General features: G+C 38.0%; 1 protein-coding gene across 1 annotated transcript in view; it reads left to right on the forward strand.

Annotated features, from left to right (window-relative positions):
* Positions 1–1,892: 1,892 nt before the first annotated feature.
* GFM1 (G elongation factor mitochondrial 1) overlaps positions 1,893–22,531 on the forward strand; it is a 42,944-nt gene continuing 22,305 nt past the window's right edge. The window contains exons 1-11 of the mRNA XM_024740161.1: positions 1,893–2,098; positions 3,410–3,562; positions 4,420–4,552; positions 5,001–5,205; positions 7,164–7,280; positions 10,844–10,994; positions 14,678–14,832; positions 15,404–15,488; positions 17,831–17,968; positions 19,737–19,838; positions 21,500–21,556. Of these exons, the coding sequence (XP_024595929.1) occupies positions 2,000–2,098; positions 3,410–3,562; positions 4,420–4,552; positions 5,001–5,205; positions 7,164–7,280; positions 10,844–10,994; positions 14,678–14,832; positions 15,404–15,488; positions 17,831–17,968; positions 19,737–19,838; positions 21,500–21,556 (1,395 nt within the window). The 5' untranslated portion in view covers positions 1,893–1,999. The remainder of the gene's footprint in view (positions 2,099–3,409; positions 3,563–4,419; positions 4,553–5,000; positions 5,206–7,163; positions 7,281–10,843; positions 10,995–14,677; positions 14,833–15,403; positions 15,489–17,830; positions 17,969–19,736; positions 19,839–21,499; positions 21,557–22,531) is intronic.

The following is a 22,531-nucleotide window of genomic DNA, read 5'->3' on the forward strand; positions in this document are numbered from 1 at the left end:
GGTACGCGGCCCTCTCACTGTTGTGGCCTCTCCCGTTACGGAGCACAGGCTCCAGACGCGCAGGCTCAGCGGCCATGGCTCACGGGCCCAGCTGCTCTGCAGCATGTGGGATCTTCCCGGACCGGGGCACGAACCCGTGTCCGCTGCATTGGCAGGCAGACTCTCAACCACTGCGCCACCAGGGAAGCCCCAGATATACTTTTTATTTAACGTAATTATATCTTAAAATTAAAGTAAAACCTTAATGTTATTACTATTTACATAATTATTATTTAATTTACATATTTTAAACAAATACACAGGCTTATAAAGACTAAATTTTTGAAAGCCTATAAATAAAAAAGTTTACTTAAAAGTATTCAACATTAATGGATTGATTCATCAAAGTAAATCCTTTACTAAAAATTAATACATGGATGATATACAAAAAATAAGTACAAAATTCATCATTGAATCTCTGGTTTTTCTTTCCTTGTATCCTGTAATTTACTCTGATTTCCATTTACTTGATCTTATTCATTTAACAAATATTTATTGAGCACCTAGCACAGCAGGGGGTACAGCAATTAACAAAACCAAATCACTGTCCTTGTGGAACTTACATTCTCATCGGGAGAGTCAGACAACAGACAGCTATGTAAAATGTCTGGGTGTATCTAAGAAGAGCTCTGAAGGAAAATGAAGTAGTGCAGGAACATAGGGAAGAGCTTGGTGTTTTAGAAGAGTTGGTCAGGGAACACCTCACTGATAGAGGATATTTGAACAGAGAGAAGAAGGTAAGGGAAAGAGCCATGCTGGTATCCAGAGGAGAGCACAGGCTCTGGTCATGTGAGGATCAGCAAGGAGGCCAATGTGTCTGGAGGAAAATGAGCAAGTGAAGTAGAGTTACACTGGTGTGGCTCCTCAAGCAAGACCTTGTAATGTAGGTGCTTATTCTGAAGGTTAATTTTTTTTAAATTTATTAAAATTTTTAAGGTCATTAAAAATTTCAGATTAAAAAAATTAGTTATGAAAAATTTCAAGCCTACACAAAAGTAGAGATGACAGCAACAGTGAATTCACTAGTTGAGTGATTTCAGTAGAAAAATGACATGGCCAGGCTTAAAAGGATCCCTTTAGTTACTGTGCTGGGAATAGACTGAGCAGTCGCAGGGCAGAAGCAGTAAGGTCAGTTAGGCTATTACAGTAATTCCCTCGAGATAGAAGCGCTTTGAGAGGTGGAGAGAAGCTGCCGATTCTGGATCTATTTTTGAACGTAGTTCCCATAGCATATGCTGACAGACTAGACCAGCAGAGTCAAAGAGTGGTTCAAAGTGACATTTTTGGTCTGGGCAACTCGAAGAACGGAGTTTCCTTTTATCGGATGAAGACTGCAGAAGAAGGTTTTGGTGGAAGATCATTAGCTCCTTTTTGGACATATTAAGTTCGAGATGCCTCTAAGAGATCCAAGTGGAATCCTCAAGGATGCTGTCTTCTATATGGACTGGACATATAATGTTTAACATAGAACAAAGGTGGAACATTTTGAAAGGAGAAAAAGCACTTGTAGATAGTTCATTATTTTTCCACGTTCTTTACAGGTCATCCTATAGATCAATTATTTTTTCATATTTCTGTAGTAGCATAGATAACAATTTTGTATTTTTTTAACGTAAATTCTATTATAAACGTCTCTGCACTCTGCTGTATGGGGAAAACAACCACGTTTAAAGGCTGCATCTTTCTGGTAGCGTGCCAAAACCCTGATTAGCTCCGCAAAGTGACTGCACTTCCTCTTCCTAGTCGGCAGAGGGCATCCTGGCAGCAGAGGGTGCTGCTCGGCTCTGACAACCGGAAGCTTCGCCCTCTCTCTATTTTTTCTCCCCGCCCTCTCATCCTTCGCACGTGAAGTTCTCTTCCGGCACGGGCTGCCGGCGTGCCTCTGAACGCCTGTGGTGGTGGTGTTGGTTGCCGGGCAGAGCCGGAGCTGCGGGAACTTCGCGTCTGTTCTGCGCTAGCCATGAGGATGCTGGGAACCGCCGCCGCCGCCGCCGCCGCGGCTGTGGAGAGCCGGCCGTTCCCGCGGGTCCCCGCCGCCCTGTGCTGGCAATGGAAGCAGGTAGTGGAGTCCGGCGGGGCGACACCGCACCACGGACTCTCCCGGGACCTTGCGGTGTGTCCGGAGCCAGGGAGGAAGTGACACTCCTACCCTCCCTGGCACCTCCTTACTGACAGCTCCGAATGTGAGCTGTCGACCTCAGCGCTGAAAAGCCCCTCGGTATCTGCACAGCTGCTGGTTATTAATGAGCAGCGTCTCGGTGCGCTGGGAGGTTCGGCGGCCTCCGATTTACGGTTAAGCCTCTTATTTTTGGTATAACTTAGAGAGGAGAGGTGACTGGAGTGAAGGTCGAGACAACCTTCACTCGAGAAAAATTAGTGTGTCTAGGGCTCGAATCCAGGGCTTCTGACTCGTTATGCCGTGCTCTTTTCATTACAGAGTGTCGTTGGCCTGACTGATCCCTCTTTCAGCTGACCCTGGGTTGTTTGATTTGGAGCCCGACCCTCCCAGTACCTTTCTTTGGTTCTGTGTCTGCCTTTTGTGCGGGGCGCGGGGAGCGCAGAGTGGACTAGGATTAGGTAGGAGTTGAGCCTTTCCTGTCATGCAAACCTCCTTTGCTTTGCTCGCTGATATCCGTGGGATTTAATCAACCAAGTGCCGATCACCCAGATTCCATTTTACCCAGGTTTTCCAAGTTCTTCCCTTTTCCCAGAAGTGGCTGCAGTGCATTTTGGATGGGCAGTCCTATATAGAGAGATTTATATGGTGTCTTGTTTCCATAAATGCAGGATTCCCCATCACCACCAGAGTAAAATAAAGTTGTTGTTGTTGTTTTAATGTTACTAATTGTTTGGGGATGGAAAGGAATTGGAGACCTTTTGTGGGCTGCCTTGAAGCTATTGGCACCACTGCATAAAGCATATAAGTCCTCAAACGTCCTTGCTAGCTGTGAACTACAGTAAGGAGGAAGGGGGAAAAAAGTAAAATTTAGAGTAAAAACTATATTTCCTTTTAAAGTAGTTATTGGGAGCAGTTTTTCTGATTTTATCAGCCCCAGTGTATATTTTCAAACTTGTGCCATCCGGTAAAAGTATCTGTTCCCTTTTATTTATTTAATTAATTAATTTGAATATATCTTTTCTGACTTATTTATTTTTAAGAGTATGTCTTTTCTCTTCTCTCTTGCAGCCTCTTCTTTGGTTACAGGAGTTTCAGGTTGAGACATTCCTTCTTTTGCCTTTTCAGACAATCACATACGATGTTTTGTGTCCATTGAGATTTCTTGGAGGAAAGATGTCCACTAAACCCTTTCTAATTATCCACTGTTTTCTCATGAAAAGTGCATTGAATTGAGCTCTCTTATTTTTTCAGGCTAATTGGAAGATTTGCCGATGGTATTCATCAGGGGTGATACCTAATGAAAAGATACGAAATATTGGAATCTCAGCTCACATTGATTCTGGGAAAACTACATTAACAGAACGAGTGCTTTACTACACTGGCAGAATTGCAAAAATGCATGAGGTATGTGGTTCATGGTTGATGCCATTAGTTTGATCTTGGTTTTAATTGTTTTATAAGGATTTAAGAAACTTTACAAACCTGAAAGATTAAAAGAATGGTAACAGTGGATCTTTAATCAGAGTCACAAAATGGATAGATCAGGTTGGCTTGAAATGTTGCTCTGAGGAATCTTTCTAGAGACCATCACTGTGGGTATACTGAGTAGGCTGTTTTTTAAGAATGTTAAGTCAGTATGATGTACCCTTAAGCAGCCATTAAAATAATGTTTACATACTTTTAATGTTATAGAGAGATGTTTATAATGTTAAGTGGAAAAAGGGTTTAAAATGTGTTTAATAGTTAAAAAATACATATGTCAGGAAAGAATTATTTTAGAAAATCTTGAAACTCTCCTGAAGACATTACATATTATTGAGTAATTCAACTCTCCACTTAAAAATGTTACTTCAGATGAAGATCATCTCATTAAATCACAGACTTTAAAAGCTGAATTCTTCCCACCCAGACCTCAAAGTCCACAAGAAACACAGCAGGGAAAAATCTCTCTCTGCATATCTGCTCACAGACTAACATAGGGCTGGTGGGCAGGAACAGTGCAGAGGGAGCAAGGATGGCTCTAAGACCAGGTAATGCTCAGTGGTAGCAGCTGCTAAAAATGGCAATGAAAAAAGGGTTAGGGTTAATAGAGGGCAAAACCTGTAATCAATTTTCTACTCATTGAGATGATATGGTTCGACAATTAGGTTTCTCTGAAAATTGCATCAGTTAACTATCTGTGTTCTGGTTCCATCTGTGAAGATTTCTTTCCTTCTTGGAATACAGGACAGAGAAATCTGAATTGCTGTGCTTGTGTTTAGGTAAAAGGTAAAGATGGAGTTGGTGCTGTCATGGATTCCATGGAACTAGAAAGACAAAGAGGAATCACTATTCAGTCAGCGGCCACCTATACCATGTGGAAAGATGTCAATATCAACATTATAGATACTCCTGGTGAGCTAAGTTCTTGGTTTTATTGCAGCTTGTTTTGGCAGTGGCATATTTAGTTCTTTACCATGATCTTGCTCATTTTTGAGTATAAAATAATACTCAAAAGTGTGACTGTGAATTCCCTATTAGAGAAATCTGACTTGGGACCTAGAATACTTCATCTTTAAGTGGTTTCTTTGAAAAATAGTGCAAAGAAATTGTGAATAGGAATGTTCTTGCCTTTTACATGTTGCAGCTGATTCCAAAGATGCCCATGCCCTAGTATCTTTTGAAGTGATTTTGTTGAGCCCCTGAACCTTATGGTAAGTGAACAGTATTGGTGGTTTAAGGAGTTCATATTTTATTTAGAAGACATACGTAATGATCAGAGATAGAAGAACTTTTACTTGTACATGTTGTAAAAATTCATACTGCTTTTTAAGACCCCGACACAGTTCTCTGTCTCATTTAGGGCATGTGGACTTCACAATAGAAGTTGAAAGAGCCCTGAGGGTGCTGGATGGTGCCATCCTTGTTCTGTGCGCCGTTGGAGGGGTGCAGTGCCAGACCATGACTGTTAATCGTCAGATGAAGCGCTACAGTGTTCCATTTCTAACTTTCATTAACAAACTCGACCGAATGGGCTCCAACCCAGCCAGGGCCCTGCAGCAAATGAGGTACTGAACCTTAGAACAGAGCGGGGGTGATGATCCGGATAACAAACCTCACATCCAGAAGGACAGTTAATTCAGTGTCATTAAGCTTTATCCCCTTAAATTTTTTTTCCTTTTTAAAATTCATCTATGTGTATGACTTATAGTAAATGGAACACTAAGGTCCGTAGTTTGGTTTGTGATGTGATTTCATCAACTACTTTCTCTGTAAAATGGAAGAAATATGACTTAAATTTTAGGGAGATTGAAGGTGAATTCAAAAAACCATCTGGCAATTTGTAGTGTTTTGCTCTAATTAGAGAAGTTATAATCTAGGGTAGATTCTAAAAGTACTGTGCATTTATTTAGACAAAGCTAGAGGATTATCTTCAATTTTAACCTTCATTTGAGGAATTTTAATGACTTAAATTAGTACGCTATATTCTCTTGCTTTTATTTGTTAACATATTTGTTAAGACAACAGCAGTACTTCCTGTCTGAATCAGACATAACCCAGTGGTATTGATATGATTTTACATTTTGCACAATACTGCGTGTTTCACACAGCCTTTGAAAAGAGTCGGAGTTTCACTTTTCACCTTTTGTAGATCTGTAAATGTAGCGGTAGAGTTCCTACCCAAGTTGCACATGGCAGAGCTGATGGATGTAGGCAGTAAGGTTTATGGTAGTGGAGAGACTAAGAGTGATGTGTCTGATGACAAAAGATACCGTGTTGAGGAACTTTAACTGACAGTATTGCTGTGTGCTCTCTGATGGAAGTGATGTTTTTGAGAAGATGAGAGTGAATTTTTTCTTTATTGGGCATTTGTAATACTTACTTGGGATAACGAAACGTTTTCACTTTTTTTTTCTAATTATATTTTACTTGTGGTTGGCAATAGATGGTCTCTTTGTACCAAGTCTTTTCCTGAATTCCAGGCAGATTCTGTTTCAGCATTTATTTGACTACTTTGGTTCTTTCTTTGCACCACTCCCTTTTACCCGTTACCTCATTCTCCCATTAAACAGATCTTGAAACTTCTGAATCTGGCCTCTGTGTCTTAACTTTTCTACCATACTTTCTCACACTTTGTCTCCTTCTAATTTTTCACTGGGTTAGGAGAGAATTTTTGAGGTCAGTCTTCCAACTCACTAATCTGGTATTCATCTGCATCCCTTCTGTTATTTAGCCTGTTTTTTGTTCTTTTTAATCCCAGCAGTTATGTAGTTAATTTCTATAAACTTTCCTTTTATTGTGACATCTTTATTAATAGAGGTAATTCCTTTTTAGATCTTTACATTTTATTTTCTTCTAGTAACTTTGTCCTTGGAGGTTAGTACCATTTCTTGAGCTCCCACCTGTCTTGGAAGCTATTGATTTCCTTCAGATATTTGGTGGTTCTTAGTTATCTATCCATAGTTATAGATGGGTACCTAGAATCTAGAGCACAGTTAGCTAGAGCATATTTCTACTTGAGTGTAAATCCCTGCCAGTGAGTCTGATTTCTCTTCGGTGGTTGTGCCTGATTGAGGGTACAGGCCGATGATGAGTGTCTGACTTTAATACCCACTCTAAGGGTTTTCCCCCTAAGGAACTTCCTTTTCAGATAGCTATACTCAGCTTCACTAGAGTCAGCTGATCCAAGAATGAGATGTGGGTACAATTATCCCACTATCCTTTAATTTCTTGGCCAACCACTCAATGACCTGTTTTCCCCTCTTCTGTTTCTGATTCAGGGTATTCTGGGGATCTGATGGGAAAATACGTATCTTACAGTTCTTTTTGTTGCCCGAATAGGGTTGAGGCTTCCTGAGCGCAGTGAGTTTGGCTGTCAGTCTGTTCCCAAATGCTTTTGTATCCTCCGCTCTGACCTGCTGATCAGTTCCACAGATCTGCCATTGATTTCTTTTTATATTTATTTTGTCATTTCAAAGGGATTTGGGGAGAAAAAAAGGGGTAAACATGTATTTTTATTTTTCAGGTCTAAACTAAGTCATAATGCAGCATTTGTGCAATTACCCATTGGTTTGGAGGGTGATTTTAAAGGTATTATAGATCTTATTGAGGAACGAGCCATCTATTTTGATGGAGACTTTGGGTAAGTGTTAAAAATATACTATTCTATTAAAATCTTATATTTTAAAAAGTATCAAAGAGAAGGAAAAGGATGAGTGCTTTAAATATAAACTTCTCTTTTTGAAATGTGGCTGGAAGAATATCCTCTAAGATGATTTTGTTTTAATGCTTTTAATCCTAGTTACTTCCCATTTTGCTTAGTATTCATTCCAAGGGAGAGTATGTTACTCTTTGGATGATATATTTATATCGCATTATGATATACACGGTTTGGTGAAAGGAGGCCTTCAGCTTGGGCTAGTGATGTAATATCTCTTCTTCTACTTGTTCATGCATTCATCCATGTATTCTTTCATTCTGTAGACTTTTCTGGAACAGCTACTATGTTCTGGGTATTATTATAAAAACTGGGAAGAAAATAGGAATCATAAATATTTCCTCTACCTACTTCATGGGATTACAAAAATAAAAAGATTAATATATAAAAGAAGTTAAAACTTGTATACATGTGGTTTAGGCAATACAAAAAGCAAATTGGTAACTTTTGAAATGGTTTTGGTCTGTCAACCAACTTTTGAAGAGACCTTTGCATACAAAGCATTGTAACTGCGCAGTGGTTATCAAACCATGGCATTCAGAAAAGTCACCTAGAGAGCTTATTAAAACATAAATCTCTGGATTCACCTTCAGAGATTCTAATTCAGTAGCTGTAGGGTGGGCCTGGAGTTTGCATTTCTGGAAAGCTCCCAAGTGGTGCTGATGTTTCAGGTCTGCAGACCACAGTTTGAATGGCACTATTCTAGACAATTTGGGGAGTCATAAATGAACCTTTGTTCTGAAGCGTGGACCCAGTAGCCTGGCAGTTCTCTCCGAAGGTCCTTTATTAGGGGTTTCCTTTTTCTGCTATGGAACTGAGATTGCTGGTCTGGCAGGTGGGTGAAAGGCATTGTGATCAGTTAACTATATAGAATTTATCCTTATCGACCGTCTTGTAGGTAGGGAAAAAGATCAAGCCTATTCAGTGGACAAGGCATTTCTCACTCTTTTTGTTTGACAACTAAGTAATGACAACAAAGTTTATCTCTCACTCCTTAGAATGTAAGGGACAAGGATTTTTATCAGGTTTATTCGCTGCTGTGTACCCAGCCCTAGAACTGTCTGGTACAAAATAGAGACTCAGAAAAGATTTTTAAGTAAATGAATAAATCTGCTTCCTCAGAATTACCAGGGCACAGGTTTCTGTCTACTGAAGCAGAGGCTTTTAAACATTGTTGTACATCAGAACCACGGGCCTCTCACTGTTGTGGCCTCTCCCGTTGTGGAGCACAGGCTCTGGACGCGCCAGCTCAGCGGCCATGGCTCAAGGGCCTAGCCGCTCCGCAGCATGTGGGATCTTCCCAGACCGGGTCATGAACCCGTGTCCCCTGGCATCCACTGCGCCACCAGGGAAGCCCAGGTGGAACTTCTTAACATACCTGCCCCCTTTCCCAGCCCTAGACCACTGGGTATGTACATTTTGAAAGGAAGATTCTGACGTGAAAGACTAAGAAGCAGGGAGCTTGCCAGAATGGAAGAAATTAAGTTCTGAAGAGCATTCTTTAGGACAATAAGAATTATTTTCTGACTACTTGCAATTATTTGCAATTGGCTTCTTTTCCCTTTTTTTTTTCCCCCAGGAATGTGTTTTCTGAAAAGCTTGTTATTTTTCGACGTTAGATTCCATTTTTAAAGAAATCCTTTTAAAATGTTAAGACTGATGTTTCTAAATATCAAGTATATCCATTTCTCTGTTTTGTATTTTATTTGTGACTCTTACCTGTCTGGCCCCTAGAGGGATGGAGAACTGAGGTCAAGGTTGAAGAGTCTGTCATAATTAGTAACCTTTTTTTTTTTAAACTACAGAATGGAGTGTTCTGTGTTAAAAATTGCTATTAATGAAAGGGAATAGTCAAGTCTCTAATCCTGCTTGTCAGAGACTGTGATATTCTTTTTTTTTTTAAAGATTATGAAAACTACTGATACATGGAGTTTTTAATAAATTTATTTTTGGCTACATTGGGTCTTTGTTGCTGCACGCGGGCTTTCTCTAGTTGTGGCGAGTGGGGGCTACTCTTCCTTGCGGTGCGCAGGCTTCTCATTGTGGTGGCTTCTCTTGTTGTGGAGCACGGGCTCTAGGCGTACAGGCTTCGGTAGTTGTGGCTTGTGGACTCTAGAGCACAGGCTCAGTAGTTGTGGCTCATGGGCTTAGTTGCTCTGCGGCATGTGGGATATTCCCAGACCAGGGCTCGAACCCGTGTCCCCTGTATTGGCAGGCAGATTCTTAACCACGGCGCCACCAGGGAAGTCCCGACTGTGATATTCTGATTAATTTGGTTAATAGAATTTTCAAGTACAGTTGACCATTGAACAATGTGGGGGTTAGAGGTGCTGATCCCCCCATGCAGTTGAAAATCCAAGTATAACTTTTGACTCCCCCAAAACTTAACTACTAATAGCCTACTGTTGACTGGAAGCCTTACGTATAACACAGTTGATTGACACATATTTTGTATGTTACATGTTGTATTCTTACAATAAAGTAAGCTAGAGAAAAGAAAACGTTAAAGAAAATCATAAGGAAGAGAAAATACATTTATAGTATTGTACTGTATGTACCAATATGGAAAGTAATACCTATATCAGTAAAAGCTTATATGAGTCAAAGCACTGTAGATGTTATATGTATTACTAACACTAGATATCAAAAATGAAAAGATAAAATATGAAAAGAAATTCATATTTATATACAGGTATAACAATTCCTACATTGATAAGGAAGAAGCAGCACTCTGCTGCTTTATGGTAGCCTGGTGTAATGGATGTAATGCAGTAGCCTGTCTGTATGCTAATGAATGAGTCGTCGTAGAATTTTTACGGCATATCATATAATCATATTCATAATACAGTATTGGAAGCATTGTGACTTTAAAAAAAATTACTTGTGATGATACACAGTTTCTTTAATTATGTGAGAAAGGCACACTGTATGGTGATATAATTCTTTGAAAGCAAAGTTATAAAACAGTAAGAAAACTAACACATTAATTTCATATTAAATGTCACTTATCTTATTCCTATATAATGATAGGCTGTCCACTTCAATACAAGTTTTGTATACAATGTTATACACATATATTTTTTCATGTTTATTGAAAAAAATCCGTGTATAAGTGGACCTGTGCAGTTCAAACCTGTGTTGTTCAAAGGTCAGCTGTACTCATGGGTTTTGGAGTCAGTTTAGCTTTGAATCATGGCTCATCTGTTTACTAGTAGTACAACCTTGAGCAGCTTGCTTTGCTTGTTTAAAGTATTTTGCCCACTATTCTGAATTTTAAAGATTCACAGTTTTCTTATTTGTGATTTTAACGCAAATATATCAGAGCTCTTATCTAAAAAAATATTTTGGCCATTAGTTTATCTTTTTCATTGGTGCTTATATGTTTAATTGAATATTCTTTTTTTAAATTAATCTTTATTGGAGTATAGTTGATTTACAATTTAACTGAATATTCTTAAAGTACCAAAATAAAACATTTCTACTTTTAGTCAGGTTGTTCGATATGGGGAAATTCCAGCAGAATTCAGGGCGGCGGCAGCTGACCACCGGCAGGAGCTGATTGAATGTGTTGCTAATTCAGATGAGCAACTTGGTGAGATGTTTCTGGAAGAAAAAATTCCCTCAATTTCCGATTTAAAGGCAAGTGCTCTCAAAATTAATCTTATATTAATAAGAAAAAGGGCTTTTGGTTTTTTTTGTTTTTGCAGGGAAGGGACATGGTGCTTTTATGCAGGGGTTTTATTAATGAAATCGGAGCAAAGTTGTTAACATAATTGGTTTCTTAAAAAAATACTTGACATGGCAAATTATTCTCTTTTTTTAAGTAGTGAGTTATGTAAAATGGGAAAGGAGTCATAGTTCTAGGAAAAAAGATACTTACACTGCCAACCTCTTGGACATAGTCTTATTAAGAAGAAAGAAGATAAATTAGAAATGTACCCTGTTGTACTATTTGGAAGGCTGTATAGATTTTTTTACTTGATTGTTCAGCTCTTAAAAAATAAAGAGAAGATCCCTGCCTAAAACTGGTATTCAGTTTGTAAATAGACTGTTCTCCATAGAAGATAACAAATGGCCAATAAGCACATGAAAAGATGCTCAGCATCACTAATCATTAGGGAAAGCAAATCAAAACCGCAATGAGATACCACTTTACTTATTAGGATGACTATTATTTAAAAAACAAAATAAGTGTTGGTGAGGATATGGAGAAATTGGAACCCTTGTGCATTGCTGGGGAATGTAAAATGATGCATGTACTGTGGACAGCAGTATGGTGATTTCTCAAAAATTAAACCTAGAACTGCCATATGATCCAGCGATTCCACTTCTGCGTACCCAAAAGAATTGAAAGCAGGGACCCAGATATTTGTACACCAATGTTGATAGCAGCGTGATTCACAGTAGCCAAAAGTTGGAAACCACCCAATGTCCATCAATGGATGAATAAACAAAATTGGTATATTCATACAATGGAGGGTATGTTTTGGCTTTAAAAAGGAATCAGATTCTTATACATGCTACAGTATGGGTGAGTCTTGAGGACATGACGTTAAGTGAAATAAGCCAGACGTAAAAGGACAAATACTGTATGATTCCACTTCTGTGAGGTACCCAGAATAGTCAAATTCCTAGAGACAGAAAGTAGAATAGTGGTTACCAGGGGCTGGGGGTGGCGGTGAAGAATGGGAAGTTTAGTGGGTACAGAGTTCCAGTTTGGGACGGTGAAAAGTTCTGGAGGTGGATAGTGGTAACAGCAATGTGAATGTACTTGATGCCACTGAACTGTACACTTAAAAATTGTAAAGATAGTCAATTTTGTTATGTATATTTTATCATAAAAATAAAAATCATAAAAAGACTGATATTTATTTTGCCAAACCACTTGGTGCGCTTAGCAGATATCAGACAAGTAATTATTGTGTGTAAGACATTGCAGTCAGGGAGTTTATAGATCAAATGCACAAGGAAAGAACCCTATTGAAGCTGAGATGATTACTAATATAGCTTGAGTTCTTTACCATTCACAAAGGCCTTATCACCTCAGCTCTCTGATGAGTAAGGAGCACCACGTAGGAAAGTATAGGTCTGGGCCTTAATTAAAGTCAAGCACCGTAACCCAGGAACCACAGTAGAGAGTTAGGTTTCGATCTATGAAAGGGAATATGTCAGATTCTGTGATTCACTAGGAGTAAGGACTCAGCACATAATCACACTCATGGCTATGATTTATTACAGTGAAAGAATACAAAGCAAAATCAGCAAAGGGCAAAGACACATGAGGTGAAGTCCAGAAGAAACCAGGCGTAAGCTCCCAGGCATCCAGTGCAGTCTTGCAGTGCTTGCCTGTTTCCTCCAGCGGAAAGTTGTGAGTGCACCTGTGAAATGACGTCTACCAGGGAAACTCATTAGAAACTCAGTGCCAAGGTTTTACTGGGGGCTGGTCACATAGACACCCGTTGCCTAGCATGTACCAAATTCCAGACTCCCAGAAGGAAAGTAGGTGTTTAGCACACATCACAGTGTTTGTACAACAGTATAGGCACAGTGAACCAGTCTTACCAGTTCTGGGAATGCTGGGAAACTCCCAGAAATCCAGATCCCCAGGCCTCAGCCAGGGGCCCAGCCTTGCAAGCAGGCCTTTATAAGGGGGACAGTTTCAGCCCTGCTATGTTTACTGTTTTCTGCCAGGATACATGGATGTACTTTAGTTTCTATGTTGTTGGATATATTGTTATTAGGGACAGTGGAAAGGCAACGGTTTTCAAGTATGAATGTGATTCTTATAAAAGTAAGGGAAATTTTCCGGAAAATAAAGCTTTTGTTAGGCTGGTATAGGGTTAGCTTTAATTTCTCCTTGTTTCTATTTATCAACCACCCTCATGTGTTTCTCTATTCAATGGATATAAAGTTAAGCGTGGTAAGATTCATATGTTCCTACTGCTGCATATAGGGAGGGTTGGAAAGTCAAAGACATGACCTTGTGGCCTAGGGTAGCCTAAGTGATTAGTGACCAAGCCATTTCTGGTCCCTAGCAACAGCAAAGGCAAGTGTTTTAAGATAGCTCCAAATAGTAATTGCTTTCTTACCATGCCTATTTTCTCCTTTTTATACTCCTTTTATTGTGCTCAGCTGTTATCCTACTTTTCATTGTGATGTTTAGAAATTGTGGTTATAAATGTTTTGCTTTAAGCTTTTTAGGATCACTAGTTTTCTGTTTTTCCTGAGGACTGAGAAATAATTGTATGCAGCTGTATATTTCTGTGGTGGTAGGTTGTGGCCACAGCACAGCACTGCTGTTGGCCTCTTCCAGCTGCTAGAGCTAAAGTCCACTGCTCCCTCTGAGGCCAGTAGCCCGTAAGGATTGAGGCTGGGACACATGGACGGTGCTTGCACGAGGGGTTGGGACACGACCAGGAGGTCGTTATTTTAGAGCCTTGTTACTATCACTACCCTTAATTTATGAGCAGTTTGTACTGTTTGGCTTCCTATATGTATGTCCTTTAAAAAAAGAAGACAAATCAGTTAAATGTTTTTTGTTCTTTTTTTTTCTTGCGGTACGCGGGCCTCTCAACCGCCGCGGCCTCTCCCGTTGCGGAGCACAGGCTCCGGACACACAGGCTCAGCGGCCATGGGTCACGGGCCCTGCCGCTCCGCGGCATGTGGGCTCTTCCCGGACCGGGGCACGAAACCATGTCCCCTGCATTGGCAGGTGGACTCTCAACCATGGCGCCACCAGGGAAGCCCTAAATGTTTTTTTAATAGGTGATACTTTCATATCGTTTAAACTTTCGTATCATTTAAACATTTAACAACTATACAAAGGTACACAGGAAAAGTCTCCCACCTGGCTCCCATCTGCCCAGTTCTCTGCCCTGTCCCTGAAACAGGTTGCCGGTTAATAGTTTCTGGTGTATCTTTCCAGAGACTTGTGTGTGTGTGTGTGTGTGTGTGTGTGTGTGTGTGTGTGTGTATTGCTGTTCCCTCTATTTTACACAATTGTTCACATACTGTTTACACTGTTCTGTGTGTTTATTTTCTATGTGTGTATATATATATCTTTTTCTTGCCAAATTGAAAGGTAGTGACATTCCAGGAGTGTTGAAAGCAATTGCAGTGTTGAAAGTTAAATAGCCTTTTTTCTTTTTTTTTTCTTTTTTTGTATTTTGATCTTAAGTTATAGAGAACCTGATTCCAGTCTTCACCAGAGCCAGTACTCCAAAGAGTATCAATTCATTTCATTCATTTGTTGCTTTGTAATTGATCTGAAACACAAAATGTAACTTTAAGATAAACTAATCGTTAATTTTTTTCGTTTGTAGCTCGCAATTCGAAGAGCCACTCTAAATAGGTCATTTACTCCTGTCTTTTTGGGAAGTGCCTTGAAGAACAAAGGAGTTCAGCCTCTTTTAGATGCTGTTTTAGAATACCTCCCAAATCCATCTGAAGTCCAAAATTATGCTATTCTCAATCAGGAGTAAGTCTTGGAAATTGATTTTTAATTTATGCACAAAGACTTTAACATTTGTGCACTGGGAAAGTATTTAAGAATGGTTCTTGTAGTTGCGATTGTGGGGTTTTCCCCATAATTTACAAAAATCAATCTCCATTTCTATTTGGGTAACAATTTTGGCATAGAGAAAAATATTTATTATACCTTCCCATATCATATTCTATTTGTTAGTTAGAAATATGATTTATTTCATTATCAAAGTTTACATCATTAGAAAATTTACTCATTTGGAACCAATTGTATTTTTTTTAATGCTTTAAGAAACAAAAAATTTGAAGTTCTCATTGATAATTTTTCTTTTTCTGCCAGACTATTTTTGTGTTTTTTATTCTGCTCTGGTCCTGTCACAATGCAGTAATTAAGGCCAGAAAAGTTATTCTTATTGATCCGTTTCAGTGAAATTTCACTTATGAATCAGCCCAGAAATGTTTACTGCACATGTGTTTCTTCTCAGATAATATTCTGATGAAACAAATTGATACAAAAGAAATATCAAATATTGCATCTCATAAATGTGTATTTCTTTTATTTTAAGTGACTCACAAGAGAAAACCAAAATCTTAATGAACCCCAGAAGAGACAGTTCCCATCCATTTGTAGGCCTGGCTTTTAAACTGGAGGTAAGTTGCTTTCTAATGTATTTAACTGCTATATATAGAAATTTTCTGTTAGGCTTTTATTCCTATTATAAAATGACTTAGGAAATATTTGGTTACAGGTTTTTCCACTGTAACGTTACTTTCCCCTCTACCCCGTTCCATATTGACTCTTTAGAAGAAGGTTCCTGGGCACAGCCCACACTTAAGGGCTAGGAATTATTTTCTTCCTCCTTGAGGGAGCAGTATCTATGTAAGTTACTTGAGATTCTTCTGTATAGGAGAATTGTGTTTTCTCCCCATATATTTATTTATTCAATCATTTATTTTTATCAGTATGGACTCATGGATATTTATTTTGTACTTTGAGTTATAATCCAGTGGTATGTTACTTATTTTGTTGTCAGATTGACCAGTTTTGGCCATTGGAGCTGTTTCACTTGGCTTCTGTGCCCCTTAGACATTCCACCGTATTTTGCTTTTTTGAATACTTCCTTACTTTCTGGCACTACAGGATTCTCCAGGCTTATGTTGTATATTCCCTGCCCCAGCCCTAGAATCAGCCATTTCTCTAAGAGCCCTGATTTCTTTTAATTGTGAATGGTATTAGAAACCAGCATTTGGGGACTTGGTGTGCTTTTTGTTGTGTTATTACTTCTGTGTATAATATTTTAAGTGGGAAAAAAGTTGGATAAGTTGAAAGTGTTAAAGAGTGGTTATTTCTGGGATGGAATTATATTCGGGGGGGCTTTTTCGTAGTTTTTATTTTTAAATTTTTACAATATGCTTTTTATTACTTCTAAAACCAGAAAAAGTAATTTTAAATTAAAAAGTAGAAATAACATTGCAGTAACAATTTTTATGCATAAAGCTTTTAAAAATATATATTTAGGAATATTTTTCTTAGGATCCTCAGAATTGTAATTATTGAGTAACAGGTATGAAATATTTTAATATTTAATGATATATATTGCCAGATTGCTTTCATACTCTCAGAATTAATGTATATGTTAGATTATTTCAATGAATCTTTATCAGCATTGAGTATTGTTCATTAAAAATCATTACTGATTTCATAAATGAAAATAGTATTTTAATACTACATCTTGCCTTAATTCCTAATAATAGAGAACATTTTTCCATATATTCATTATGGAATTGTATTTCCTCTTTTGTAATTGCCTCTTTATTTCTTTTGTCTTTCCTTTTTTAAAATTAGAGTCAAAGTGTTTTACTTATTTGTATGAGCCTTTCTCTAATAAAGTTTTTTAAAAAACAATTCGCAGTTTAAAATTTACATAGACAAATATATCAGTCTTTGTCTTTAGTCATTTTGTCATTTTTAACCTTATAAATCTTCCTCTTTGATTATATTTTGTAAATATTTACTTTTCTTTCTACTTTTTTGTGGTGGGGTTTCTTGTTTTGTTCATTGTTAACCCAGTTGGAATTTGTTTTGCTGAATGCTGTGAGGTAGGATCTAAATGTATTTCCTCTGCCTTCAAATAGAAGAACAATTGTCTAGTTACCAGTTTTTGAACAATGTTCAAAACTGGTTTTTGAACAATGTTATATTTTTTCATTGATTGTCATGTGTCATTTATCTTCTATTGACAAATGAATTAAACATTTTAGCTATTTATACTATACCCTATGGGCTGTTCAGTTTAATTTGTGCTAGTTTTATACTATTTATGTTTTGGAGTATTTAATATATTCTTATATCACTCAGAGTTATTTTCTATTTTTATCCATTCTTCTAGTATTAAAGTCACTAATAAAATGTTTAAAAATTCCTCTTCTGATTTTTATTGCTATTGTGTTAAACCTGTAAATTAACATGGGAAGAATTGGCAACTTTTAAATACTTACCTAATAAGTTAGTGTTACTATTCAGGAGGAAATGATCCTTGATTATTCATTTTATATTCAGTCACTTTACAGAACTCTTATTTCTGTAGCTTTTCAGGTGACTCTCAAAGTTTCTCTAACATGTAGTCTAACTAACAATGTTAGTTTCTCCAACATTGTTGTCTTTCTAATAATTATACCTTATTTTTATGTCTTCTTGTATTAAACTGAACTTATGGAATAACTTCCTTATATAAATTTTAAAACTTTTTCTAATAACTTAGAGGAAGCAAAAGTAGTATCTTGGATTTTGATATCAAAGAACAACCATTTAACTTATCTATATTCAAAACTAGTATTAAAGTAGTTTATGACAACAAACTGAAGCATGTATATAAGTTGTACTACTAAAACTGATAGCAAATATTTGAAGGTAGTTGTGAAGTTTCCCTCTTAATTTTGATTCCTGTGTTTCTTTTTTATTCTTTCTGACCTTACCCAATCTTGACTTCTAGGCAGGTCGATTTGGACAATTAACTTATGTTCGAAATTATCAAGGACAGTTGAAGAAGGGTGATACCATCTATAATACGAGGACGAGAAAGAAAGTACGGGTGCAACGGCTGGTTCACATGCATGCCGACATGATGGAGGCGAGTACCTGGGCATTGTTGTGAGGTCAGGAATTTCTCTAATGCAAGTGAAATATATCTACCTTCTTGGTATCCTGAGCCCCACAAGAAAATCACTTCTAGTTGAATGTGTTTTCCTAGCTTCTTCCTTTTTAGTTAGGTGGGCTACAATTCTCATGTGGCACTTTGGTGTAGGCTAAATTAGCAAATGTCAGGAACACATTTTAAACCGCCATTTGTGAGTTAGCTGTATTTCCTCAGTGGCCAAGGTTAAGGAAAAGGGACATTAGTTCTCTAAGATTCGGAGCACAAGATTCAACACTTTCCTCAAGAGCTATCCTTACGAAGAGTATAATAGGTTTTTAGGACAGTGGAACTGTGGTTCTCAAAGGTAAATGAGAGTAATAAATTCATACATAACTTCCCACATTGTTCAGTAGATTTACTCCCTGAAATATGGAAGTAGAACCAACCCCCAGAAGGGCCATATTGATGCCAGAATTCATCTGAGCATTTAAAACCTCTGAGGGTCTAGTCTGGGAGATAAACTTTGGCTTATGGCTTGAATTCTTGAATTGGCTCTGAATCTGTCCTAGCCTTCTGTGGTCCATAGGGTTAAGGTTTGGCAGGAATACCAAGTGTGTGAGGTTGTCTCCTTCTTGCACCCTTTCTCAATTCAGCTCTATATTCCTAGAGAAATTTATTAGTCTAAGCAAAATGTTACGACATTCAGAAATTTTCAGTGGCCATAACTTTTTTATCTCCTGGAAAATGAATAGGCAGTCTTTCAAAATTAGACATCATTGCTCTTTTTTGAGATAGGCAGCAGGGGGCAGGCTAGAGGGATTAGTGATTGTTACAGCTCTTTCATGGGCCAGAGGCTAGGAGATCGATCTGTACAGCTGTGTAACCAGTAAAGCAAGACACACACACTTGCTCATTCACAGCCACAGCTGTTATTAATGAACTGTCAATATAAAAAAAGAGTAGGAAGTTTAGAGGCACCAGTGCTTTATTCTTAGATTTCCTGTGTTTTTTTAACTGCCTGCATCTGTGAGAAATTAAGATTATTTTAAGTACAGTAGACTCCATTCTCCTGCCTTTGTTTTCCAAAACTTCCTTTGCAGGTTTTCCTTGGATGCCTTTGTCATACACATCTCATTGTTGGACTGTGGCAGCACATATAGTACTACATGTTTTTTGTTTGTTTTTCTTTCTGATAGAATTGTATTTTTTATTTTTTTGAATTTATCTTTTTAAAATTTATTTCTTAATTGAAGTATAGTTGAATTACAATGTTGTGTTAATTACTGCTGTACAGCAAAGTGACTCAGTTATACATATATATACATTCTTTTTCATATTCTTTTCCATTATGGTTTATCACAGGATATTGAATATAGTTCCCTGTGCTATACAGTAAGACCTTGTTGTTTATCCATTCTATACTACATGCTTTTTAATTCTATAGAAATAACTTTAGAACCATGAAGTTCTGTGTTCTGTCAGTACTGCAGATCCTCCAAGTAAAGATGCCATAGCTCGGAGTTTCCATTCAAAGTAAAATCTTGTCAGTTGAGGTGTGGTTTAAATAAGGGCCCTGTTGAAGGTATATCTTTCCGTGGTTGATTGTTGATGTTGCATCGATTCTGTCTGATTCCTTCTTTGTGGAATTCATGGTGAGATTCTGCCACGTTTGTTTGTGTACAATGTGTTTATTGTGCAATTACTTTTTAGTTATGTCCTGGTTTGTATTACTTGCAAGTATCATATTGTATTCTTTATTTAGGATATTGAGGAAGTGTTTGCCGGAGACATCTGTGCATTGTTTGGCATTGACTGTGCTAGTGGAGACACATTCACAAACAAAGATAATAGTGGCCTTTCTATGGTAAGTCATTTAACTTCAAAGCTGTTTATCACTTGCGTTTCAAAAGTCTATGTTTTAGTACTTCAGAAAAACAACCACAGAAGTTTTCATTGAGTGCCACGGGCATCAAGTGTAGGTTGGTTATGGCTCTTTTAATGTCAACTAAACAAGTGCTCTGTTAGCTAACTTACCTGGTTTTTCGTAGTAAAATCATTCCACCATTCTCCAGGGTTTAGCATGGAGGGAAAATCTCCACCAGGTAACCTGGGATGTGTAGCGCTGACTCCTACCCTGAGATCTGCCTCCCCATTGTGGGCACACCTCTAATTGCTGTCACCGTCATCAGGCTAGTCCCAGCCAAGTGCTCCTTCCTTATTAACTCGGCAGCTGGAGATTGGACCCTTCCCTCAATCCCCTAGAGAACTGTAAGAGCAGGCTGTAACATTTTGGCTAGACTCCAGGGGCAGCATGACAGAACAGAACCCTGCCCTGCAGGCAGGATGCAACTAGACAGTCCCACTTACTGTACACAGCCTGCCTTGTGGAACTCATAGGTCCCTTTTCATCACTGAGGGAGACTGAAGGGAAGAGCATGCTCGGGCAATTCCCGCCTTTCAGTCCCCGCCTTTCAGTCCCCTTTACTCCTCCCCTTTTTGCCCCCACAGGACAGTAGGCTCTTGCACAGTCTGACCATGTGTTCATGAGGGTGCTCCCTCTCCTGAATTCACTCAGTAAAGGACGAATATGAGTACACAGGGGATAGGTGGTTTGCAGTGAAGGAATTTACAGTGGGTTGTTTATATAAGAACTGGTCCAACCTAACAGGTGAGCACTATAATAGCTCCTGTACCATATGATGAATTCTTAATTTTATAATTTAGCTTTTTTGTATAAAATACTCTCTAATGTCTATGGTTTTACATGTGAAGTTAGGACACTGCAAAAATCATAACTCTGTAAAGGTTTTTGGGGGATCTAGATAAGGGGACTTTTTGACAAGTATTATTGATAAGGCTTTTTCTAAACTTGTCATTACCAATACGAAGGGACTGGAGGTTGTGGGAAGTACTCAGGTGTTGAGGCAAATAGACCCTGGTCAGTCTTACCTCTGCCCTGTGCTACCTGCTGGCCCTTGGCCAAGTTAGTTATTCTTCTTGCCAAGCCTTTAATGCTTCTATTTGTAAAATGGGGATAATACTATCTGCCTCTCAGAGTTGTGACTGATTAAATGAATATCATATGTATAAAGAGTCTAGTCCCTTTCTCTGCTTATCAGTGATGGCAGTATATTTTGATTAAATAACTTATCAGAAGATAGCTATAGCAGATGTAGCCACTAGCTAATAAGTATTCCACATCTCAGCATTTGAATTCATTATACGTAACGATTACGTTAAACTGAAAGTGTCAACAAACTTAAGGGTCTTAAACAGTTAAGTAAGTAAATAGATGCTTTATTTTTGTTATTTTGGGAGGGAGGAGATCATATAAGTGGACACCTATATATGTTAATATATTCATTTATTTAAGGAAAAACAGACCAAGATATATTTGTCTACCCTAAGATGTTGACTAGTATTTGTCTTTTGTTCTGTTGTAAAGGAGAACAATAAAATTAATCCATCCCTGACACATACGGTACTGTATTTGAATTCTTCTCTGTTCTTTGAAAAATATTTTAGGAGTCAATTCATGTTCCTGATCCTGTCATTTCAATAGCAGTGAAGCCTTCTAACAAGGTAGGAGTTTGATAACGCTCAGTATATCACAGTAAAAACTTGAGCTCTTTTTTGTCTGTCTCCACAATGCACATGGTGTCTTGTGATAACCAGCAGTCTTATGGTCTCTATTTCCTCTTTTGGTATTCAGATCACCTTTTAAAATTTACCAGTCTATTAGTAGTAAGTACTTCACAGTATATTTGAAGAAGTTGATGGTATTAAAGTATTCATGAGACTGTGCTTTATAACTCTTTACTATAGTAAAGGTATATCATTGGCTCTGGAGTGTTAAGTGTGAGTAACTTCCTAGATTCAGATCATAAGAGATGGAAGAGAGGCAACTGAGGCATTTGTCCTAAGTTGCAGAAAAACCTCACTGTAAAGTATATTAAAATATTGCATAGATTAATTGCCTCATGGATTATAATACATCTCTACATCTGTGGTAGTTATGAAGTAAATGTCTGACTATAACATGGAAGGCCTTCAAACAAGGCTGTTTGGACTCACTTTCAAATACAAAGTTTTATGATTGGATTTGATGTCATTTAGCTTTTTAGCCAAAATTGCTTGAATAGGTTCTGCATATGCATTGCTTGTCATTGGAATTAGTCCTGATCTTGAAACATAATTGTTTAGTTCTTAAGTTAGTTACATTCATAACAGTCATTTTAACGTGATATATTGACATTAACTCATTCATGCATTGAGTGAACATTTTATGATTTCTTGTCATCTGGGTACTATCATTTACAGAACGTATTCTGATTTATTGTCTTGTGGATATATTAACAGCAACTACTTCATCTATTTTGAGGAACTGAGATTTTCCAGGCCCTTCTCATTATAGAAAAGAGAATGTTGAGGTGACAGGAAGCGTTCAGTCACTCTATCTCAGAAAGTTGAAAGGCGAGCTTTACATCTTACCACAGTGAGATGCCACAGTTTGCTCCAAGTACTTTGCCAGATTGGTTGCTTTTCCCTTCAGAAGAT

The sequence above is a fragment of the Neophocaena asiaeorientalis genome, unplaced genomic scaffold (assembly GCF_003031525.2).
Source record: "Neophocaena asiaeorientalis asiaeorientalis breed wild unplaced genomic scaffold, Neophocaena_asiaeorientalis_V1.1 scaffold50, whole genome shotgun sequence".
Lineage (NCBI taxonomy): Eukaryota > Metazoa > Chordata > Mammalia > Artiodactyla > Phocoenidae > Neophocaena > Neophocaena asiaeorientalis.